We start from the raw sequence: 19,833 nt of genomic DNA on the forward strand, positions 1-19,833 counted from the left end.
CGTGGGCGACCAGGGGGTACTTGTCGGAACGGTTCTGGACAAAAACCAGCTACCTTTACCCCTCGACGGGGCTGGCCGTTCTCGCGAGACGGAAACTGCCCCCTCGAGGATCGTGAGATCGATGTAACAGAGGCAACTAAACTCGCGACTCGTCCCTCATCGTTGTCAAACGGCAAAACACTTGTCGCCACGGTCCACGCGAGCGATCCCGTGTTTGCCAAGCGCGCTTTCTCTCGGACGAAAACGCGTGAGAAACGCGCGAATCGGGAACAGCCGAGAGCCGGTGGGCGGGAAAAATAAGAGAAGTCTCGACCGTTTTCCTGCGAGTGCCCCGTCTGATCGACTCCGCGTGGTCGTTCCCTTTAACAGCGATCCCTGTTAGAAGCGGAGCCCGCGGCTAGCCTAGATATCGCGCGCCACCTGGGCTTTCAAAGTGGATTTTCTCGAAAATAAAGCGCGATATCAAAAAATCTTATTCCTTCTTCTCGACAGGTTTACTCGTGGTAAGTCGAAAAGGAAGAGTGACTTTTTCCGATATCGCGCTTCGTTCTCGAGATAATCGGCTTCTATGTTAGTATAGGAGAAACTACGTTTAGCTGGTCGAGCCTTGGCATCGCGCTAGCTCGCGTAATTTCGTATATACAGGCACGCGTAGCCCCGCTTTTCGATGTGTCACGCAAACTTCCATCTGTTCCATTGTCTCGTTCACCGGAACGCGCCTCGCTTTAGCCTGCCATATCGGTGCTCGTCGCTGTGCGGCACGGCCTTGATCAATCCCTGCGCAATAGCCGACGCCGATGAATCGCGGGAAAAAAGTCTCGTTGATCCTTCCTCGATGGAAATGAATGCAGCTGGCGCGGCAACGGCGGGCCCACGCTCGGGCCACGGTAGAACGGAAACGGAGAGGCCCCGCGCGCGCGGGCCTGCGTGGAAGGTTTTCAAAAGGGCCACGACGAAAGCAACGTGAACTCGTTTCGCGTTCACGCACGGAGAGCTCATTGCGCTATCGCGGCCGCGCGCGTTGTTCCGCTCGCTTTTGTCCCGCGGCAGCATTGTCCCTTTTCTTCGGCGGGGCCCACGGAACGCTTTGGGCCAGGCGAATTCACGTGGCCACTTGCGAACAACCGCGCCCCTTGTGCCTCGGTCCCTTTCGTCGGCCCGGTAACCGGATCCACGGGGAAAACCACCTTCCACGAATTTCTTCCAGCCTTCTGAGGCCCCGTCGCGGCTAGACTTGCCAGTGGCCCCGCCATCTCCGTTATTCATTGTCGATATGAGTCAGAGGAGGAAGGATTACGCTGACCGCTGACGAGCCTCGACTATGGCCATTCCTCTGCGTCAGGTCGTTCCGTGAGTCGAGCGGTTACTTTCGGTGCATCGTCTGTGTTCGCAAAGCTTTATAATAGGGTCATTCCACGCGAGGGCGGACACTTTTTGGAGCAATATTTCGGATTTTGGCGCAACTTGGATGTGTTGTAGTCTTTAGGGGTATGTAAACGTATTTCGAAGGATTTTTCGAAATGTCAGAAATTGTGGATGTTACTGCTCTTTGAAATATAGTGTTTACTATTTTTCCAAAAATTATAACTGCTGAACTAATAAACTGATGAAAATCACCTTTTGGGTGAATTACATTTGTTTAGAACAATTACTAAATAAATGGTGAAATATTCGTTTTTATTAAGTGCAATAATTTTTATTAGGTACTCTTATATCTGCACCGTAAGCACCCAAAAGGTGATTTTTATCAGTTAATTAGTTCAGCAGTTATGATTTTTGGAAAATTAGTAAACACTATATTTCAAGGAGCTGTAACATCCACAATTTTTGACATTTTGAAAAATCCTTCCAGATATGTTTACATACCCCTAAAGACTACAACATATCCAAGTTGCGCCAAAATCCGAAATGTTACTCCGAAAAGTGTCTGATTTCGCGTGGAATGACGCAATACGGTTCAGGTAACGGTGGAGCGTAGAATGAGACGGATTCTAGATTAATAGCTAGCTTTAATTATAATTAGCTGCTGGGTACCTGCGATGTCAACGCTTTATAATTGTGGGCTTCATTGCTATTGTTCGCTGTGTAAGTGGAATTGATTTCCAACATCGCTGCGGTTGAAAGCAAAAATACTGAAAATTCTCACTTCTACCACTCGCATCATTTACCATTTCAACTCCTCAATTTCTCATACAACGCGAAGGCTTCTCTTTACGCTAGTGTACCTGACTCCGATCGCGACTCGTCGCATCTGTCAGAAAGGCCTCGTTACTTACGGGTCGACCTAACAAGGGGAGGACACCATGTGGTAGACACCGATTTTGACGAGCCTTGGCACGATGGATCTATGTCGCAAAATAAGTAAATAGGTGTCCGAGCGTTTCTGCCAATAGGCTTTAATAGTAGAGATATTTACAACGAAATTATTACAAATTTAGGGTTTTAGTGGGTAAAAATCCCACACTGCCCTGGTGTCTGCGGGAGATTACCTTCTGGGGACGTCGGGGTGCCTTTTGAAGATGTCTCCACGTTAAAAAAAAACTTTATAAATTGTTTTTTATAAATTATTTTTGTTTATAAATTTTTTTTGAACTTGGGGAAATGGCCACTATGATTTTTTTTTATAATTTTTTTATATATTTTTTTATAATTTTTGTATAATTTTTTTATAACATTTTTATATTTTTTATAATTTTTTATATTTTTTTTATAATTATTTAATATGGGCAAATCTATCCCCTATCCAAGAAGTTTTTTTTATAAATTTTCTTTTTTATAAATTTTTGTTTTAATCTTTAGAGGGCCAGCCCCACTAATAGTGGCCACGTCAGAATTTGAATACTTTGCCGAACACGTTGGTCGTATATATGCATAAATTTTAAGTAAATAAAATTTACGATTTCAATGAAAAAATCCCGGCCTTCAAAAGGTTAAGTGGGGAAATCTTCAAAAGGCACCATGATATCTCCAAAGGGTAATCCTCCGGCAGCGCCAGGGTAGTATGCGATTTTTACCCATTAAAACCCCAGGGCCACTGCGAAATTTTTAATAATTTCCACGTAAATATCTGTCTTACTAAACCCCCATTGGCAGAAACCCTCGGACACCTATTTACTTATTTTCGACACAGACCCATCGTGCCAAGGCTCGTCAAAATCGGTGTCTACCGCACGGTGTCCTCCCCTTATAACTCCTAATACTCCTAATACTTTACCTGGCGATTGCAAACTGCCTTGGAGCGCTCCGCTCGACGTCGATTGCGCGGAGGGTTAACGAGATTTAAATGGGGAAACGGGAAATTTGGTCGGCAGGTATACAGTGGTTTGGCGAAACAGGCCGCATTCTCTTCGTTTTCCCGGGAGCCGGCGTCGAATTAACGAGCAAAGTTGCTCGGCGAGGGGGGCTGGAATTTGGTCGGTCTTGCCCGCGGCCGGTGGAAAAGAAAGCAAGAGGCCCGGATTCGAGTATGCGCGAGCTTTAATCGTCGAATCGATGGAATTCCACAGCGGACAATCGAGTCGGCCGCTACGATCGAATGACCGAGCGCCTGCTCGACTTTCCACTGAAATTTCTAACGCGTTGTTCACGCTGCTCCGCGATGCTCGGTCAACTGGTCCGCCTCGGCTACGACTCCCTCGTTCCCTCCGCTTTCGTTGATCCCAGCTGAGGAGAGTCCGCCGAAAACTCCGTTGGATTCCTTGTCTTCCTCCCTTCGGTTTCGTCGAATCGAACGCACCCACCAATTCCCTCGCAATAATCTTCCTCGACGCGAGTTTCCAGATCCCGATTAGAGCGTCCAGATAGCAGGCTCTTGGAGATAAAATTGCCATCGAGATTCGGAAAGACTGATACGTCCTCTATCTTGTTTGCGCGATCCGGTTCCGCGTCTGGCGAACTTTCTGCCTTCGAAAGCGACCGTTCCCTCGGAAGAAAACTTTCGCCGAGCCACATCTTGCAATTACCGCGAACACGAGGGGTTTGCCTAGCGGCGGGCAACCACCCTGTCGCGGGAATTCACACTTTTGCGGGTGGGCCGTTATTGGCCAGCTCCACCGCGCGCCGGAGTTTCGTCCTTTTCGGCGTCTCGTCGCGGTGGGTTTCCATGGGAAATGCTGGGAAAATGTGCGGATGTTTGGCTCGCACCAGGGTTTTATCGTCGGCAAGTGGGTGGAAGTTCGGTTGGCCTGGATCCGCGCGTAAGAAACGCTCTCAGACAGCTCGTTATCCTCAGCCGGTTAATTTCTTCCTTCCGTAGTTAGCGTATGCCGAAAGTATGTCGATGCGTTCTCATCGCACTGCACCGGAGTACCGCTTTATTCCAGCGATTTGCCTTTGTAATGGGCGTGCTATAGGTAGCTTGGCATTAAGGGGTTACGTTCGTTTAGCCCCGGCGAATTTCAATGATTTTTACGATTTTTTTTTGGCGATTTTATTGAGGAAATTAAAACAAAGTACTCGTCGCGCGTGGTTCGTTAGTCCATAAAGTGAAGGAAAAAAATTATTTATAATAATTTTAGTGGTAAATTATTTACGAGTTTCGAGGTTCTTTAGACCACTGCAGGAAAAATGGTCAGCATGATATCTCCGTTAAACAGCGATGCATTTGGAGAATAATTTATTTATTTATTTATTTATTTATTCGCGGGACAAGCCCATTAAGAACAAAAACACTTGTAGTAAAAGATAATTACAGTAAGTCACAGAATAATAAAATAAAAAATGAGAAAAGAAGCGCCAGTCATGAACATAGATTTCCAAGTAGTTACATGGGGAATAAACTGCGAATTCAAGAAATGCCTTCCGCAATAAGGACTCTCCGAGCACTAGTCCTGAAGCTAGAAAGAGTACCGGCAATAATATAATATTCTCGTAAAATAATATTGCCATTGCGGGCTGGCGGGTGAATTTTTTTAATTTAAACAACTAAACAGTTTATGGCACATTATTTTTCTCGCGAAAGTGTAATCACGCGTACTAAGTATTTGGTTCTACTTTTTAAAAAATAAAACCCCTAAAATAATTCGTAGAATCATTTATTTTCGCCGCAGCTAAACGTACGTAACCCTTTAAAGGTTGGATCTTTGGTAGGCTTTTACCGGGCAAACGCCCGTGCTATCTTGTGATTGTATTTCCGTGGCGTTTTAGAGCCGCTCTTCAGGGTCCGTTGAAAAATCTCCCTGGAACTCGCTCGGCGGAATTGTCGAGCGATGGGACACGCAGGAGGGTGGATTGAAACTTCCTTTTATTTTACATTGTTCTTTGCCATCGATGTCGCGACGACGCGATTCCGGTCAGATAAATAAAAAGGCCCCGTTAAGGCCCCGAAGTTTTCAATCCAGCCTCGTTATTCGCAGAATGCACGTCGGCAGCGGCCTGCTTTCTCGTCTCCCTGCGGAACGAGGCAGCGCGTTACCGTGCCTGCGATATCCACGTTCGAGGCGATTTTTCAAGCAGCGACCAGCCACTTTTTGTTCCCTAAATAGCGCGAGTGGGCACGCGGTTGAATAGGGAGGAACGACGTCCCCCGAACTCGCGGCCCCTTGTCGAATCTCCGCGGACGAAAAGGAGTGGGCACTCGTTGCATCGAAAATCGTTAGAAAGCTCACCTTACGCTTTGTCTGGCAGGTCCCGAAGGCATGGCAGCAGTGGTGTGACGGACATACACTCGCAACAGCAGCAGCAGTCGCCGCAGCAGCAGCAGCCGCAGCCTCAGCTGCAGGAGAACAACAACAGCAGCTCGCGAGACGCGAAGAAGCCGCAGGAGGGGCTGGTTCCCGATGAGATGTGGGCCCCTGGCGGGCTAGGGCCTCACCGGGAGCTACCAGTCGACGTGCCCGACACCCTTCTGCAGAAGGCCTATCCCAACAAGGTAAAGAACTGCTCTTCCGACTATAGGAACGAGCTTCGTGGCCCCCGTAGCGACCTAGCTAGCGACCTCGACCTCGACCTCGACCTCGACCTCGACCTCGACCTCGACCTGTCCCTAAACCTTAAAAACGAGACCCTTAAATCACCGCCGCCGCCGCCGCCGCTGCCGCTGCTGCCCTCCACACGCATCATCAACGCTGACGAGCGCGCTAGATTCGTCGCGTCCGTGGTCGAGCAGCGGTCGGACGTGACCGACCACTCGAGCGACCTGACCGATCCGATCGGCAGGCAGTGCGCGAGGAACGGCCGCCAGCCGCCTATGGTGAAGTTCGTCGAGCTGAAGATCGAGTCGGGGAACCTCGAGGACGAGGACGAGCGTAAGTCGAAGAAGGACAGCGGCAAGGGCGAGGACAGCGAAAACCACCGGAACGGACCGTCCGCCCTTGGCTCCCCGGACCTCGAGAAGACTCCCTTCAACGACCTCGAGGAGCAACAGCAGCGGGAGGAGCAAGAGGAGGACGAGGGAGTGGAGGAGGCGGAGGAGGAAGAGGAAGACGAGGACGAGGGAGTGAACGTGAACGCGGAGACGACCGGGCAGAAAGAGTCGAGCGTGGACGTCGACGTCGAGGAGGATTACCCGTTCGCCAAGGAGGACTACCCGACTATGCTGAAGACTTGCAGCGACGACTCTGCCAGTCCGAGAAGCTCCTCCGGTAGGTCGGATAGCACCGCCCCTTTGGACAGCAGCCTGGTGCTCAGGCACGCCAAGAGTCGGGGAAAAGACTCGCCGACGTACGACGCCAGGCGGATAGACCTGGGCTCACCTTGCAGGCCCGTCGTCCCCGAGATCAAGGTCGCTCCGCTGTTCGGTCGCGGCAGAGACACCACGTCCTTTGACAACCCAGCGTACGGGCTGGCCGATCTGCAGAACCTCCAGGACCTGCAGGATCTGCAGGGGCTGCTGATGAGGTCCGACGAAGTGTCGGACTTGACCAGACTGATCGACGAGCAGTGCGCGATCCCCAGGATGCCGCGAGACGAGGAGCGCGCCAAAGACCAGCCGGAGTCGACGCCCAGCAAGCCGGGGAAGAGCTCCAAGTGCCGTCGACAGACGGAGGATCGGGCCAAGCTGAAGGCCAAGACCAGGAACCTGGACGCGGAGGAGCTGATACGCACCGGATCCAGCGAGGATCTAGTCGGCATGGAGTCCGGGAGCAGCGACCGGGAGCTCTCCTCGTCCTCGAGGCAGCGACCGAAGAAGAAGAGGCACCAGCAGATCTCGAGCGGCTACTCGACCCTGCGCAGCGACGCCTCCACCGACCACGAGCACGGGGAGCGTAGCTTCCTCGTGGTCGGAGGCAGGAGGTACCGCGAGGTGGCCGTCGACTGTCCGCCCGACTTTGTCCCCGTTACCAAGTGCCACCCCGTCTATCCTCCGCCGAACAAGACTCCCGGCAACAGCAAGCAGAACACCCTCGAGCCGATGAGACGGGAGCGTAACGGGAACGTTAGCAGGGAGAGTAATAGTTTGGTAACGGGGGGATGCGGGGATGACGGGAGCGCGTGCACCACGAGCACGACGATCGTAGCCTCATCACCCTGCCTTCCCTCGAACGACCTTAGCCTCACCGAGCATACCGCTACGGAGGCCGTAGTCGCGCGCACGCTAGACAGAAAGCACGACTCCTCCAACAAGGTAAGGTCCAAAGTAAAGAGTTTGCTTCTCGGCAGCTTCCTCTCTATCGTGCACCACGAGCCACCGCGCCACCGCAAAACGCTTGGTCACGCAACTTCCGCCACGCACCGCTCGCCCTATGATAATTGCTCGCTGCTCTCTCGCTCTAACAACCACCCTCCATCCCCGCAAGCTCCGCAATCGTCGCGATCCTCTCCCGAGTCGAGCCGCGTCCACGTGCACGTGACGCTCGACCACGAAGCTGCCGCCCTGGCCGACGCCAGCCTGGTGCTGGCGTCCTCTCGCGACTTCTCCGTCTCCACCGAGAACCTGATCGCCCCCGCCCCGCAGAGAAGCCTACGAATACGCTTCTCTCGCGGGTTCTCCGCGGAGAACAGCTCCTGTGGCGTGTTGCTCGAGCAAAGGGAGGACGACAGCCTCCCCGAGGACCCGTTCCCCGGGAAACCGCCGCTCCCGGCGCGGAGCACCCCGCTGCGACGCCCGTCGTTCGTTCAAGAGACCAATCAGAACTCGCGCAACTCTCTGCGCGAGCTGTCCAGCCGCCAGACGAGTCGTCGCTCGGTCCCGGAGGCCGCGACACCCTGCAGCGTACTCGACGACTCCCCCAACACGCAAAACCAGACCAACTTTCGGCTGTCCCTGGAGTATAAACGCTCGAAGCTCTTGGACGTGGCTCGAGGCTCGTCCGACGGGTTGCGGGCGAGCCAGGGGGCGTCCAAAAGCGAAACGGACCTCTCCAATTGCCGAGTCGACACCACCACCCCCGTTGTTCGTTCTGGCTTACAATCGTGGCACTCGCGCCTCTCGGAGTCCAGGCTTCATTCGACCTATCCCTCAAACCGGCGAGCCTCCTTCGAGCACCCGGGACACTCTCACGATTCGAAACAAGCTGCGGCGATACCAGCCGACTCGCAGAAGAAACGTACGTACGCGTCGCACGAGGACCTCGACGATCTTGACCAGCACCAGGTAAACCTTGCTTCTTCGACCTTCCTGGACTCCCTGTCGTCAGGGCGGACTGGTCCGTGTTCTCGGGCTCTACGTGCTGTCTTCCTCTCCGTATTCGTGGATGGTTGAGAGAAACTTTAGCTCCGATGGGATGGTAAAGCGTCGCGGAATCTCTCCATAAGGACATTCCACGCGAAATCGGGCAGTTATTGGAGCAACATTTCGGATGCTGCTGAAACTTGGATATGCTGTAGTGTTTGGTGATATGTAAACGTGTCTGGAAGGCTTTTTTAACATTTTGAAAACTGCGGATCTTACAGCTCTTTGAAATGTAGTGTTGACGTTTTTTTAATAAATTGGAAGTGCTGAACTAACTAGGGGAGGACACCATGTGGGAGACATTGATTTTGATGAGCCTTGGCGCGATGGATCTATGTCGAAAATAAGTAAATAGGTGTCAGAGCGTTTCAGCCAATAGGCCTTAATAGTAGAGGTATTTACATGGAAATTATTACAAATTTAGGGTTTTAGTGGGTAAAAATTTCACATTGCCTTGGTGTCCGCGGGAGATTACCTTCTGGGGACGTCGGGGTGCCTTTTGAAGATGTCTCCACGTTAAAAAAAAACTTTATAATTTTTTTTTATAAATTATTTGTTTTTAAATTTTTTTTTAACTTGGGGAAATCTTCAAAGGGCACCATGACGCCTCCAGAGGGGAATCCCCCGGGGCGCCAGGGTAGTGTGGGATTTTTAGCCTCTGAAACCCCACGACCACCATAAAATGTTTAATAATTTACATGAAAATATCTCTATTATTAAGTATTTCTAATAAAAATTATTTCAATTTAAAAAAACACAGTTTAGAAAATGGCAAAATAAATGGGGAACAATTTGCCTATTTTTAAAGTCAAATAATTTTTATTAGGTATTCTTATGTCTCCACTGTAAGCACCCAGAAGCTTTCTATCAGTCTCTTATTTCAGCAGTTACAATTTATTGAAAAAAACGTCAGCGTTATATTTGAAATACCTGTGAAATCCACAATTTTTAAAAGTTCGAAAAATCCTTCGAGACACGTTTACATATCACTAAAGACTGCGGCATATCCGAGTTCCAGCAAAATCCAAAATACTACTCCAAAAAGTGTCCGTTTTCGCGTGGAAAATGGTCCGATACCATTTCTCGAGGCCCGGAACCCTTTGACGGCCGTCAGACAGAGCCGCGGGAACATGGACCGCCTCCAGCCGACAAGGGGCGGTAGGAAACGCATGCAGAACGAACGCCTAAGCTTGCGTGCATGGTAAAGTAGACAGAAGCCTCTGTGAAGACTTTTCGTAGACGTAGCACGAAGCTGTCTCTCCTGTAGTGCACGCGCTCCGTAGCTTTTCTTCTCTCTCTGTCTCTCCACTCTCTCTCTCTCTGTCCACTCTCTCGACTCTCTCCCTTCTACGTCTCGCTGTGCCTGCCGTCGTCGTTGTCGTCGTCGGCTCCTTCTTCTTCTGCCCGACGAACGATAGCAGACGCTCTCGGAGGACTTGCCCGAGCCGTCGCCTCCTAGTGAGACTCTACTTTGAAGATTAAATGAACGTGTAGAAACGAACACGGATTAAACGAGGGGGAATAATGATGGATGACGTGTCGGTAGTCGCGATCGCGGCGGCCTCTGACCCGAGGGACCATTAATGCCAGCTGTTTTTCTTCGGAACGGATTTCTAGGCCGGTTTGAACGGGGTGAAACCTGCCATCCCCCCGAGAGACCAAAAGAGGGCGCCTGCCAGACCGCCGAAAGATAATCTACGTCTCTCCACGCAGAACAATAACGTGAAGAGCACCGATTACGCCAATGCCGAGCCCACGCAGCAGCAACTGCACTCCATCAGGAAATACCAGGTACGTTCTCTGCCCCGAACAAACCAATCGTAAGTTCCGCGGCCGAGCTTCGCCGGCTAATCGAACTCGCCGGATCATACCGATCGCGTCACGAGTGCTGCGCGAAAATCAGATTATCGCTTCTCTCCTGTCCGGGGGAGGGTGTGAAGCGGTTCTTCACTGGAATACTTGTGGCACTGTTTGGAACTTTTGCGAGCAGTTCAGTAGAATCTCGAAAGGACCAGCTATGGATTCTTTAGTAGGATCAAAGGGTTGTAAAAGTAACGAAGAAAATTATCCTTAACCAGATTTATCTCTAGTAGCTTCCAAGCAAACTCTAGGTATTGTATTTATTAATTTCTTCAAATATTCTTCATCTAAATTTTCCCACTCCGCTTTAAGGGGAGGTTCTTGAGTAACGGCCCCAAAAGTAACTGAGACTTGTGAATTTTTTAGAGAAAATTATTGTTAATATTGGGTTATACCGTTCTGCGATATAAGGGAGGCATCTTTAAACTTGCAGAATTTTTTTTACAGTCGTCTCTTTGCAAAAGAAAAAGAAAATTTCTTAAAGTTAGATAGCTTACGCTCGGATCGAACCCACTTCGAAGAAAAAAGTGAAAAAATATATAGCGTTTTAGAGGAGTAACATTTTCTCCTTCGATTTTACTTCACATCAATGAAAAAGGTATTATAAATAAAAACAAGAATTAAAATTTCAGGTTCAGTCCCAGTGTAAATTATTTAACTTCAAGAAATGTTTCTATTTTGCAATCAGGTGACTATGACAGGTGCTACTCGTGGGATCAGCGAAAAGAAATAATTTCTCCGAGATTAAAGGTGCCTCCTTATATCCGAAAAGAGTTTAACCCAAAACTGACAGTAGTTTTCCCCCAAAGAAATTCGTAAATATCAGTTAGCTTTGTTAATCTACTCGAAAAGTCGCGTTGCACTGGTTGGTGAACGATTCTTCTCTGCCAAGAGTTTCTTCAGCCAGCGAAGCTCTCGCACCCGTCTCTGAAACACCCTGCACATTCGGTACCCCCTAAAAGTCTCCCACTCGCCGAAACGCAGCCAGGCCATCAGTGTACCCCGGAATTCTCATAATCGATTCGAGGCCGCAGGAATGATCGAAATCGTTGCTTTTAGCATTTCAGGTGGGCAGGGAAGAAGCATCGGGCGCGGAAAACGCGTGGCATTCCAGCGAATAATTTACCGTTGCGTAATAACGCGAACGGGTGGGGCGGGAGGAGGGGGGGAGGGTGGTTGTCCGCAACAGGAAATTACGGACACGAGGTGCGCAATGCTCATCGAAGAACCGATCTCTCAGCGACCTATTCCGCGCGATTCGAGCGTCCTCGCCTCTGGAAATTAATCGTAGACAACCGCGACAATAGCGCGGGCAGCTGCGATCGTCGCGGAGAGCTGCGTCTCTACAGTATCGAAAAGGATCGCTGCTCATTATCGCCGCGCGTTTCATCGATCGTGGGACGTATCTGAGTGGGATGCCGGCATTCCTTGATTTTCTGCTTTCCCTGCAATCGATGAGTAGGGTAAACGCACCGGTAAACGAACGCTTAAGGGTAGGTTCCGATCTAGAGCCCCTAAAAAATAGGTGATCTTCAGGAATTAATTAAAGGGAAACTACTATATATAATTTAATGGGACTTTCTGCGTTGTATTAAGGATGTCTTAGAGTATAGAAATATATTTTTTGTTTTATAATTAATCATTGCAGACGGCACTGGGGAGTCGTTGAAGTCAAGGCGTCAAAAGATTGATAAAAATCGGGGGGACCTGTATCCCCAAAAGTTTAATATTCGATTCGACTGAAACTTTTTTTGTTTTGAAGAATATACTTCTACCTAGGGGGGAAAATAGAAAAATTACAAAAATAACATTTTTTTTTAGAAAATAACAACACTTGAAGTTTTAAATCACTTTTTCCCTATATGTTTCGTCCTTTCAACGCCTTTGAAAATTATAAATTTTCAATTTTTTGTATTTCTTTCTGGTTTGCCTCCTAGCCAGTAGTATATTCTTCAAAGTAAAAAAGGTTTCAGTCGAATCGGATAATAACTTTTAGAGATACAGGTCCCACCGTTTTGAGAACACTGTTTCGAGAAAAACGCGTTCAAAGTTTTACGCGAGTGCTGAGTGGCCGGGTGCTACTCAAATGCCTCTAACTTCGGGAATTTTACGAATTCCAACAAATCCTTTTAAACGCGCATTCCTAAAGGGTTGAACATTCGAAAAACGAAATAAAAAAAAATCGACTTTTAGACCGGAACCTCCCCTTGACGGTAATGAATGAACATTATAAAATTCTGTTTGCACCGCGATTGATTGCACGTGCTGCAAAAATTGTTCGAACATGGAGGGAAAAAAGAAGCCTTTAATTAATTAGCTGAATTTTTTTACTCGTTTTACTAAAAAAATATTCATTCACTGTTCGCGTTGATTTACTGGCACATCCACCGTATCTCGCAGAAGACTTTCATTTTCGTTGATCGGTGCGGTCGAATTAGATTATGGCTACGACTTTAGGGGGGGGGGGGTTGTTGAATGCTCGATGTTACGAGGAAAAAGGTCGTATATATTCGTGGGGGAAGAGGCACACTGTGTTCGTGGTGAGGAACAGCAGGTCTGGCGCGACAGGACGCGGCTGCGTGCATGTTTGCCTTATAAAACGCTCGCACTGGTCCCAGCCACCTTAAGTCAAGTGTGGTCTGGAATGCAAAGAACCCCGGGCACAATAGTCTAAGATTACACGGCCCGAGTGTAGCGTTACGAAGTGTTTCGATAGGTGTAGACGTTGGCTGACTCAGACAGCACGTATTCGTCTCTCCCTCGTATTTTTCGCCCCCTCTCTGTCCTCCCTACCCTGACCTCGGATCTCTGCCACTCTCTCTCTCTTGCTCTCTCTCTCTCTCTCTCTGGAAGCCGCATTTTTTCCTCGGAGCTGGTTAAAAACCAGACCCACTCGATACTCGAGTCCACTCTCGCGCACGATAACCATCCTCCGTCGTTCCGACGATACCGCACACGCCTTCTAAACCCGGGGAACCACAGGCCTCCACTTTGCGGAGCAACCCCTAATGTCCCACGGTTCCTCTGACGATTGCCAGGCTCCATCGCGCTTCACTCGTGTCACTCGGTCATTTCTTTCGCTCCTCCGTTACGTGTAGTCTGTCTTGGAAGACTCGAGGGTCCATCAAAAACCTTCCACCTGCTACGAAGACGGTGAGGGGTAATGCCACCCTAGCGCCCCGGAAAAACAGCCTGATTTCCTGAATTTTACTGACGAATATAGTGAATGGAATACAAAATCTGTTCGGAGGACTTTATTGTACGTAGGGGAGACCGGGGCTACTTGTTACATTTTTCAGTTTTTTATTTGTTTTTGCATTAAATATTAAATACTAACAATGACTCTCGCTTAAAGTACGTTCTTTACCTCTACCGATGGGGAGATTCCGCCCCGATTATAGTTTCATCTCACAGTGACTCGTGGTAACTAAAGGGTTAAATTAATAAATTAATTACTAAATACAATGTAACGACGTGCCCCGGTCTCCCCTACTTTGGAATATGATCACAATTTTTCTGTTAATTTTTTTAATACAAAACGGAGGCGCCGCAGCTCAACAAAGGAGAAGCTTCTTTTATCCCGTGACTGGAAAGATTTCTCCTCTAATTTTTCACCTAGAATAAAAATCAAAAACTGTCGAGTTCTATATTCGATCTATACAAAGTTGTAAACTTGTTACAAACAATTTTTCACGTAACTTTTTACCTAACAATGCAACTTTTTACTCAATCACGCGGCATTCTTACAAAAAAAATAGTACTTTTTAATTTCCGTGCGTTACTTATCGAGCTGATCTTAATAGAACTGAAAAAGGCCTTCAACCACATTTTGTATTCCATTCGCTACGCTGGCGTAAATATTCTCAAAATCAGGCTGTTTTTTCCGGGCGCTAGAGTAGCATTACTCCTAAATAGTGACGAGGATATTTGCAATATAGTCCTCGCTCGAGCCACCAACATTTTTTTCTCACAGATCAGAATCGCAGGAAATCCATTGGAATCGGTTGGAGCTGACGTCCCAGAAGCCATACCCACGCGTATATACCGCGAGAGCAAACGGGGCTTCGTCCAAGAATTCTACTCTAGCATTAATACACGAGAGCCTTCCTCGCGTTACGTAAACCGCGCTGCTTTCCGAGCGATTTTACGCCAGCCCACCAGCCTTATCGTATCAAGTACGAGTGGGCGTCGATCAGGATTCGATCAACTGCCCTCTCTAGTATCGCCACGCTTAGCTTCGGACCCGCTGCAAGTTTATGCCACCCGATACGACCGTTTCGATTGTCCGTATGAACTGTAGCCCCATCGTTCGTCGAAACAATCGCTTCTGGCGAACGAAAACTAAGATTGTCGAAATGCTCGCTTTTCAAGCTTGATCAGTGGCGTGCCCAGAGGAGAGATAAGAACCCCTGGCACCTCCGACGAAGGGGCTTTGCAAGGAGAAAAGAAAGCTGGATTTTATTCTCCAAATAAATTTCCATAAGTCACCTAATGGAGTTTTATCGAATTTGCTTTAAAATCATTTTTATCTCCTCAACTCGGCTCCCCCCAAGATTAAATCCCGAGTGCGCCACTGAGCTTGATAATCGGTGGCGGATTTAAGGAAAAAGGCAAGTGGTAAACGTCACGAGGAGCCCATTTTTCGGGAAATGAAAAAGTAGTTTAGCTAAAAATTGGCTAACAAGGGAAGATCCCGAACCCGCGAATTAAAAAAATTCTGAAACTTTGCGAATATGTAAGGGGATTTCGTCCTGATTACAACGAAATTTTTGTTTGCTCTCCAAATCACTCGAAGGGGGTGAAATTAACCCCTGAAAATTCGGCTATTTTGCGTTATAACTCGGGAACTGTAAGAGATAGAGAAAAAGTTTCCAGACAAAAGTTACTTCTTTTAATTAGATCTAGCATATGGTAAGAAAATTATTTTACAGTTCACGAGTTATAACAGAAAATCGGAAAATAACCGGATTTTCAGGGGTCAATTACACCCTCTTAGAGTGAATTTGGGCAGGAAACAAAAATTCCGTTGTAATCAGGAGGAAATTCCCTACATATTCGCAAAGTTTCAGAATTTTTTGAATTCCCTGGTTCGGGACGTTCCCTTGTAAGTGTAGCGGTACAGAAGAAGAATATAGTGTTTGGAGGAAATCATAATTTTTTCTCACTTTTGAGCAGACAATTAGTGTTTAGTTTACAGTTTATAGTGTTTACTCAGTTACGTGTTACCTGCAGAATCTTAACTGATCAGACTTAGGGATTGCAAACCAGTAAATCGGTAAATCGGTTTGAAGCTTTTTTCACTGATAACGTAGTAGATATCGACGGAATTATGCGCTACATATTTTTACCGGTAATTCGCCAAATTTTTACCGGTAACTCGATAAATTACGTATTTCTCGCGATCTACCGGTAAATACCGAGAAACCCATAATTTACCGGTAAATCGATTTACCGGTAAATATCGAGAAATACGTAATTTATCGAATTCCCGGTAAAAATTTTGCGAATTACCGGTAAAAATTGTATGCATAGCAATGTAACTCATATACATATAGCGCATAATTCCGTCGATATCTACTACTTTATCAGTGAAAAAAAAACTTCAAACCGATTTACCGGTTTGCAATCCCTAATCAGACTCTGTCATTCCTACCGATTCTGTATCGTTTGTATGCTACGCGTATTCCCGTTTATTAATAAATAATAATAATAATTTTCGTTCGAAGCCAGAGGGCCTTCGGGGGCCCATTAAATCCGCCACTGTTGATAAACATTGATAACGTTGGGGCGAGCTTCGTTTTCGCTGGCTTGTTCGTCGCATCATCCGACTCCTCGACATCGTTCGGCTGCCACGGTGTAGATGGTTGAATCTCGATCTCGAGTATGCCTGCTTGATGTTAAGTGTTTCTCGCCCGTCATAGATCGATGTTCTTTTCCGTTGTTCCTTGCGGTGTTCGTTGTTGGTGTGTCAGACATCTTCGCACGGAAGAGTTCAGGTAGGTGATTAAAGGAGAGCAAGAGTACCCCCGAGGGTGTTGCCTTCGCAGAGGCGTTTGGGATTCTCACCCTGCACGTTGGACGTCTGCCCGTCGCGCGGACGTTCGCGCGCGTTCGTCTGTCCGCCACGATAGTCTCGCGGGATTCCGTGAATCTGGCCCGGTGTAACGAACGAGGTAAGGCAACTATGTGCTCCCGATTGTCGTCCACCCGAAACGCCTGGGCAGAGATAACTAGCTTGCAGCGGCGTTGCGTCGCAGCCCGGAGGAGTCTCGAGACTCTTGGACTCACGGCAGAGGGAACTGGGAGTGGACGACGGGTCCCCTTGCAGGAAACGCTTCGGAATGTGGTTTGGCGGTGTTAAGGGAGGGACGTGTACCGATCATTTGATTGTAGGAGCAGCTACGGAAACGGAAGGATGAGGAGGAGAGGCAGGAGATCCTCAATAGATCGCTGCGGGGATCCAGGAAGCTGCAGGCGTTGGAGAGTCACGCGACGAGCCTCTCGGGCCAGGAGAATCCTGCTTACGCCCAGGACGAGGTGACCACCGTCGCGAGGCCGGCCCATGTCGTCGCGAACGCGGTGCAGGAGGTCGAGGAGCCTCCCAGGCCCCTCAGTAAGTCTCCTTTATTTTTCCCTAGTGGATAACGTTCCCCGAGGACCCACTCGTCTCGACGATGCACTAACAACCCTCGTCGCCCCGTTGCGCCTCTACTTGCGTTTCAATCGTGCGTTTGTCGGTTCCCTGCTAGCTAAACCCTTCTCCTCTTTTAATGGGAGCGAGGACTGCCCGTCTAGCTCGCGGGCAATACCTCTCCGGGAAGCTAGCTACCCGTCTAACCGTGCTCTGTCGCGTATTTCAGCGTACGGCGAGGTCGTCGCGACGCTGGAGAGGCTACAGCTCCAGCTGCGCAGCATCTCCGGGGCTCTGGGCATCGCTGGGCCCGAAGTGAAGGCCGAGATCGAGGCGGTGAGGACGCTGCTGGTGCAGAGTCGCTTCGAGTCCGCTCTGGCCACCCATCACGCCCTCAGGAACAGGCTCAGGTCCAGCAAGGTGCTGAAACATCACGCCGAGGACGCCTCGAATTTGGCTCGAGATGTAAGCGCCATTCTCTTCCACTTGCTCGCGTCCCGAAGCGCCGGCAACCGCTGTATCACGCCGCTGTGGTTTCAGTGCGTGGAGATCCTAGAGAAATGGCAGACCTCCGCAACGGCGCCCGGCGTAGGCGGAGCGGAAACGATCGCCGCGGTGCAGGAGCTGACTGGAATTCTAACGAGCCACGACATGGACGCGCTGCTCCTCGCCCATGACTCGATCGTGTCGTACGTTGACGGGCTGCAGAGGAAGCAGAGCCCATCGTCCTCGTCGCCCAGCGGACCGCCGAGCCCGACTTCCAGCTGGAGGGGCAGCCGGGGCGTGGATAACATCAAGATCATTAGAATCGAGAAGACGAACGAGCCTTTGGGCGCCACGGTTAGGAACGAGGGCGACGCAGTTATCATAGGTAACGTTTCCGTCGCCGATGCGGCTGCCTGGGTACTTGGCTCTTACGAGCTCTTTAACTTGCGTTTACCTGCGTTTGAAGGTCGCGTCGTGAGGGGCGGCGCGGCGGACAAGTCGGGGCTGCTCCACGAAGGGGACGAGGTCCTCGAGGTGAACGGCGTCGAGATGCGGGGGAAGAGCGTGAACGAGGTCTGCGATATTCTGGCGGGCATGCAGGGCAGCCTCACCTTCCTCGTGCTCCCCGCTCCCACCACTCACAGGAACAATCTGTCCAACAGAAGAGAAGATACGAACCAGGTAGCGAAGCACTCGCCGCTAAAAGTAGGGATAAGGGACCATTTAGTCTATACCTGAGCCTTGCGCCGTCCTTTTGTCAGATACAGCATATTCGAGCGCACTTCGACTACGACCCCGAGGAAGACCCTTACATTCCTTGCCGGGAATTGGGGGTCAGCTTCCAGAAGGGCGACGTGCTGCACGTTATCTCTCAGGAGGACCCGAACTGGTGGCAGGCGTATCGAGAGGGCGAAGAAGACCAGACGCTGGCTGGATTGATACCCAGCAAAGCCTTCCAACACCAGTACGTTGATAACGAAACCCTTGTGTCGTCGCACACAGACATTTATCTCGGCTGCTCACACCAGGGTTGCCAGCTCAGATTTTTGAAAATCCGTAGAGAAAAGTTCAACATTCCGTAGAATTCCGTAGATCCCCCTTGGGAAAATCCGTTGGTCTACGATTTTTCTTCAGAAGTTTTAATTATTACGTGTATGATAGAAGCTAATTCCCTTGCTCGTGGGAACCGTCCTTTCCCAAATCCTTTCTAGAAATATTATATCTCGACCCTCCCCCAACATCCTCAAAAATATTATTGTCACAACAAAATTTCACAAGTTACGAAAAAAGTTCACGTGCAAAAATTGTGAAATTCACTTTTACTAATTCCACTTCGGTACAAGAGCTCTTCCCAAAAATAATGTTTCCCTGAAAGTCGTTTTCGCCAAAGCCTTTCGTCTCGACTTAAATTCGCGAAAAGGAATTAAAAAAGTTCACGTGCAAAGATTCTGAAATCAATGTTGCTAATTCCTATTGTACTCGATTAAGTGTGATGAAAAGCTCTTGTAGCGAAGTGGAATTTAGCTACCCGCGGTAAATCGGCGGTTTGGATCGTAAAATCAATGGGTCAAATTAAACGGTAAATGATTTCTTCAATCAGAATCAGAATCTTTTCTTTTATCAACTTCGAATTACCTTAGTTTTAAAATTGTACATATTAATAGTATTAAATAATTGAAGGTAAAAAATCCGTAGATTTCGGTTTACAATCCGTAGATAAAGTAAGAAATCCGTAGATCTACGGAAAAATCCGTGGGGTTGGTAACACTGGCTGACACTGTTAACGCTTCCCCCAGGCGAGAATCCATGAAGCAGACCATCGCCGGCGACAAGTCGACCGTGCGCGGCTCCAAGAAGTCCAGCACCCTGCTGTGCGCCAGGAAGAATCCAAAGAAGAAGAAACGGAACAAGTTCGGGGCGAACTACAACGACGACGGCTACCCTCACTACGCAACCACCGCCATCGACGGTAGATACCTTGCACGGCCGTGTGCGCCTCCCGAGATTCCGCTCAACCTTCGCACGGTGCTAAAATATATTTCTGCCCCTTTAGATTACGACAGCGAGGAGGTGCTGACTTACGAAGAGGTCGCGTTGTACTACCCGAGGGCGAATCACAAGCGGCCGATCGTGCTGATCGGACCGCCGAACATCGGACGACACGAGCTCAGGCAGAGACTGATGCAGGACAGCGAGCGTTTCGCAGCGGCAATTCCTCGTAAGCGCGCGTTAGATTATCCGGTTC

At 49.0% G+C, this 19,833-nt stretch overlaps 1 protein-coding gene across 10 annotated transcripts in view; it reads left to right on the forward strand.

The window, feature by feature from the left end:
• The window catches only part of LOC143369869 (uncharacterized), a 66,082-nt gene that overhangs the window by 41,675 nt on the left and 4,574 nt on the right, over nucleotides 1-19,833 (forward strand). For 8 of the 10 annotated variants that reach the window (XM_076814291.1, XM_076814293.1, XM_076814292.1 and 5 more), the window contains 9 exons: nucleotides 5,626-8,533; nucleotides 10,229-10,402; nucleotides 16,865-17,084; nucleotides 17,332-17,567; nucleotides 17,643-17,973; nucleotides 18,055-18,269; nucleotides 18,350-18,552; nucleotides 19,385-19,557; nucleotides 19,642-19,806. In XM_076814291.1, the coding sequence (XP_076670406.1) occupies nucleotides 5,626-8,533; nucleotides 10,229-10,402; nucleotides 16,865-17,084; nucleotides 17,332-17,567; nucleotides 17,643-17,973; nucleotides 18,055-18,269; nucleotides 18,350-18,552; nucleotides 19,385-19,557; nucleotides 19,642-19,806 (4,625 nt within the window). The remainder of the gene's footprint in view (nucleotides 1-5,625; nucleotides 8,534-10,228; nucleotides 10,403-16,864; nucleotides 17,085-17,331; nucleotides 17,568-17,642; nucleotides 17,974-18,054; nucleotides 18,270-18,349; nucleotides 18,553-19,384; nucleotides 19,558-19,641; nucleotides 19,807-19,833) is intronic. The other 2 variants (XM_076814296.1, XM_076814298.1) reach the window with 2 other exon arrangements.

This window comes from Andrena cerasifolii, chromosome 6, assembly GCF_050908995.1.
Source record: "Andrena cerasifolii isolate SP2316 chromosome 6, iyAndCera1_principal, whole genome shotgun sequence".
Lineage (NCBI taxonomy): Eukaryota > Metazoa > Arthropoda > Insecta > Hymenoptera > Andrenidae > Andrena > Andrena cerasifolii.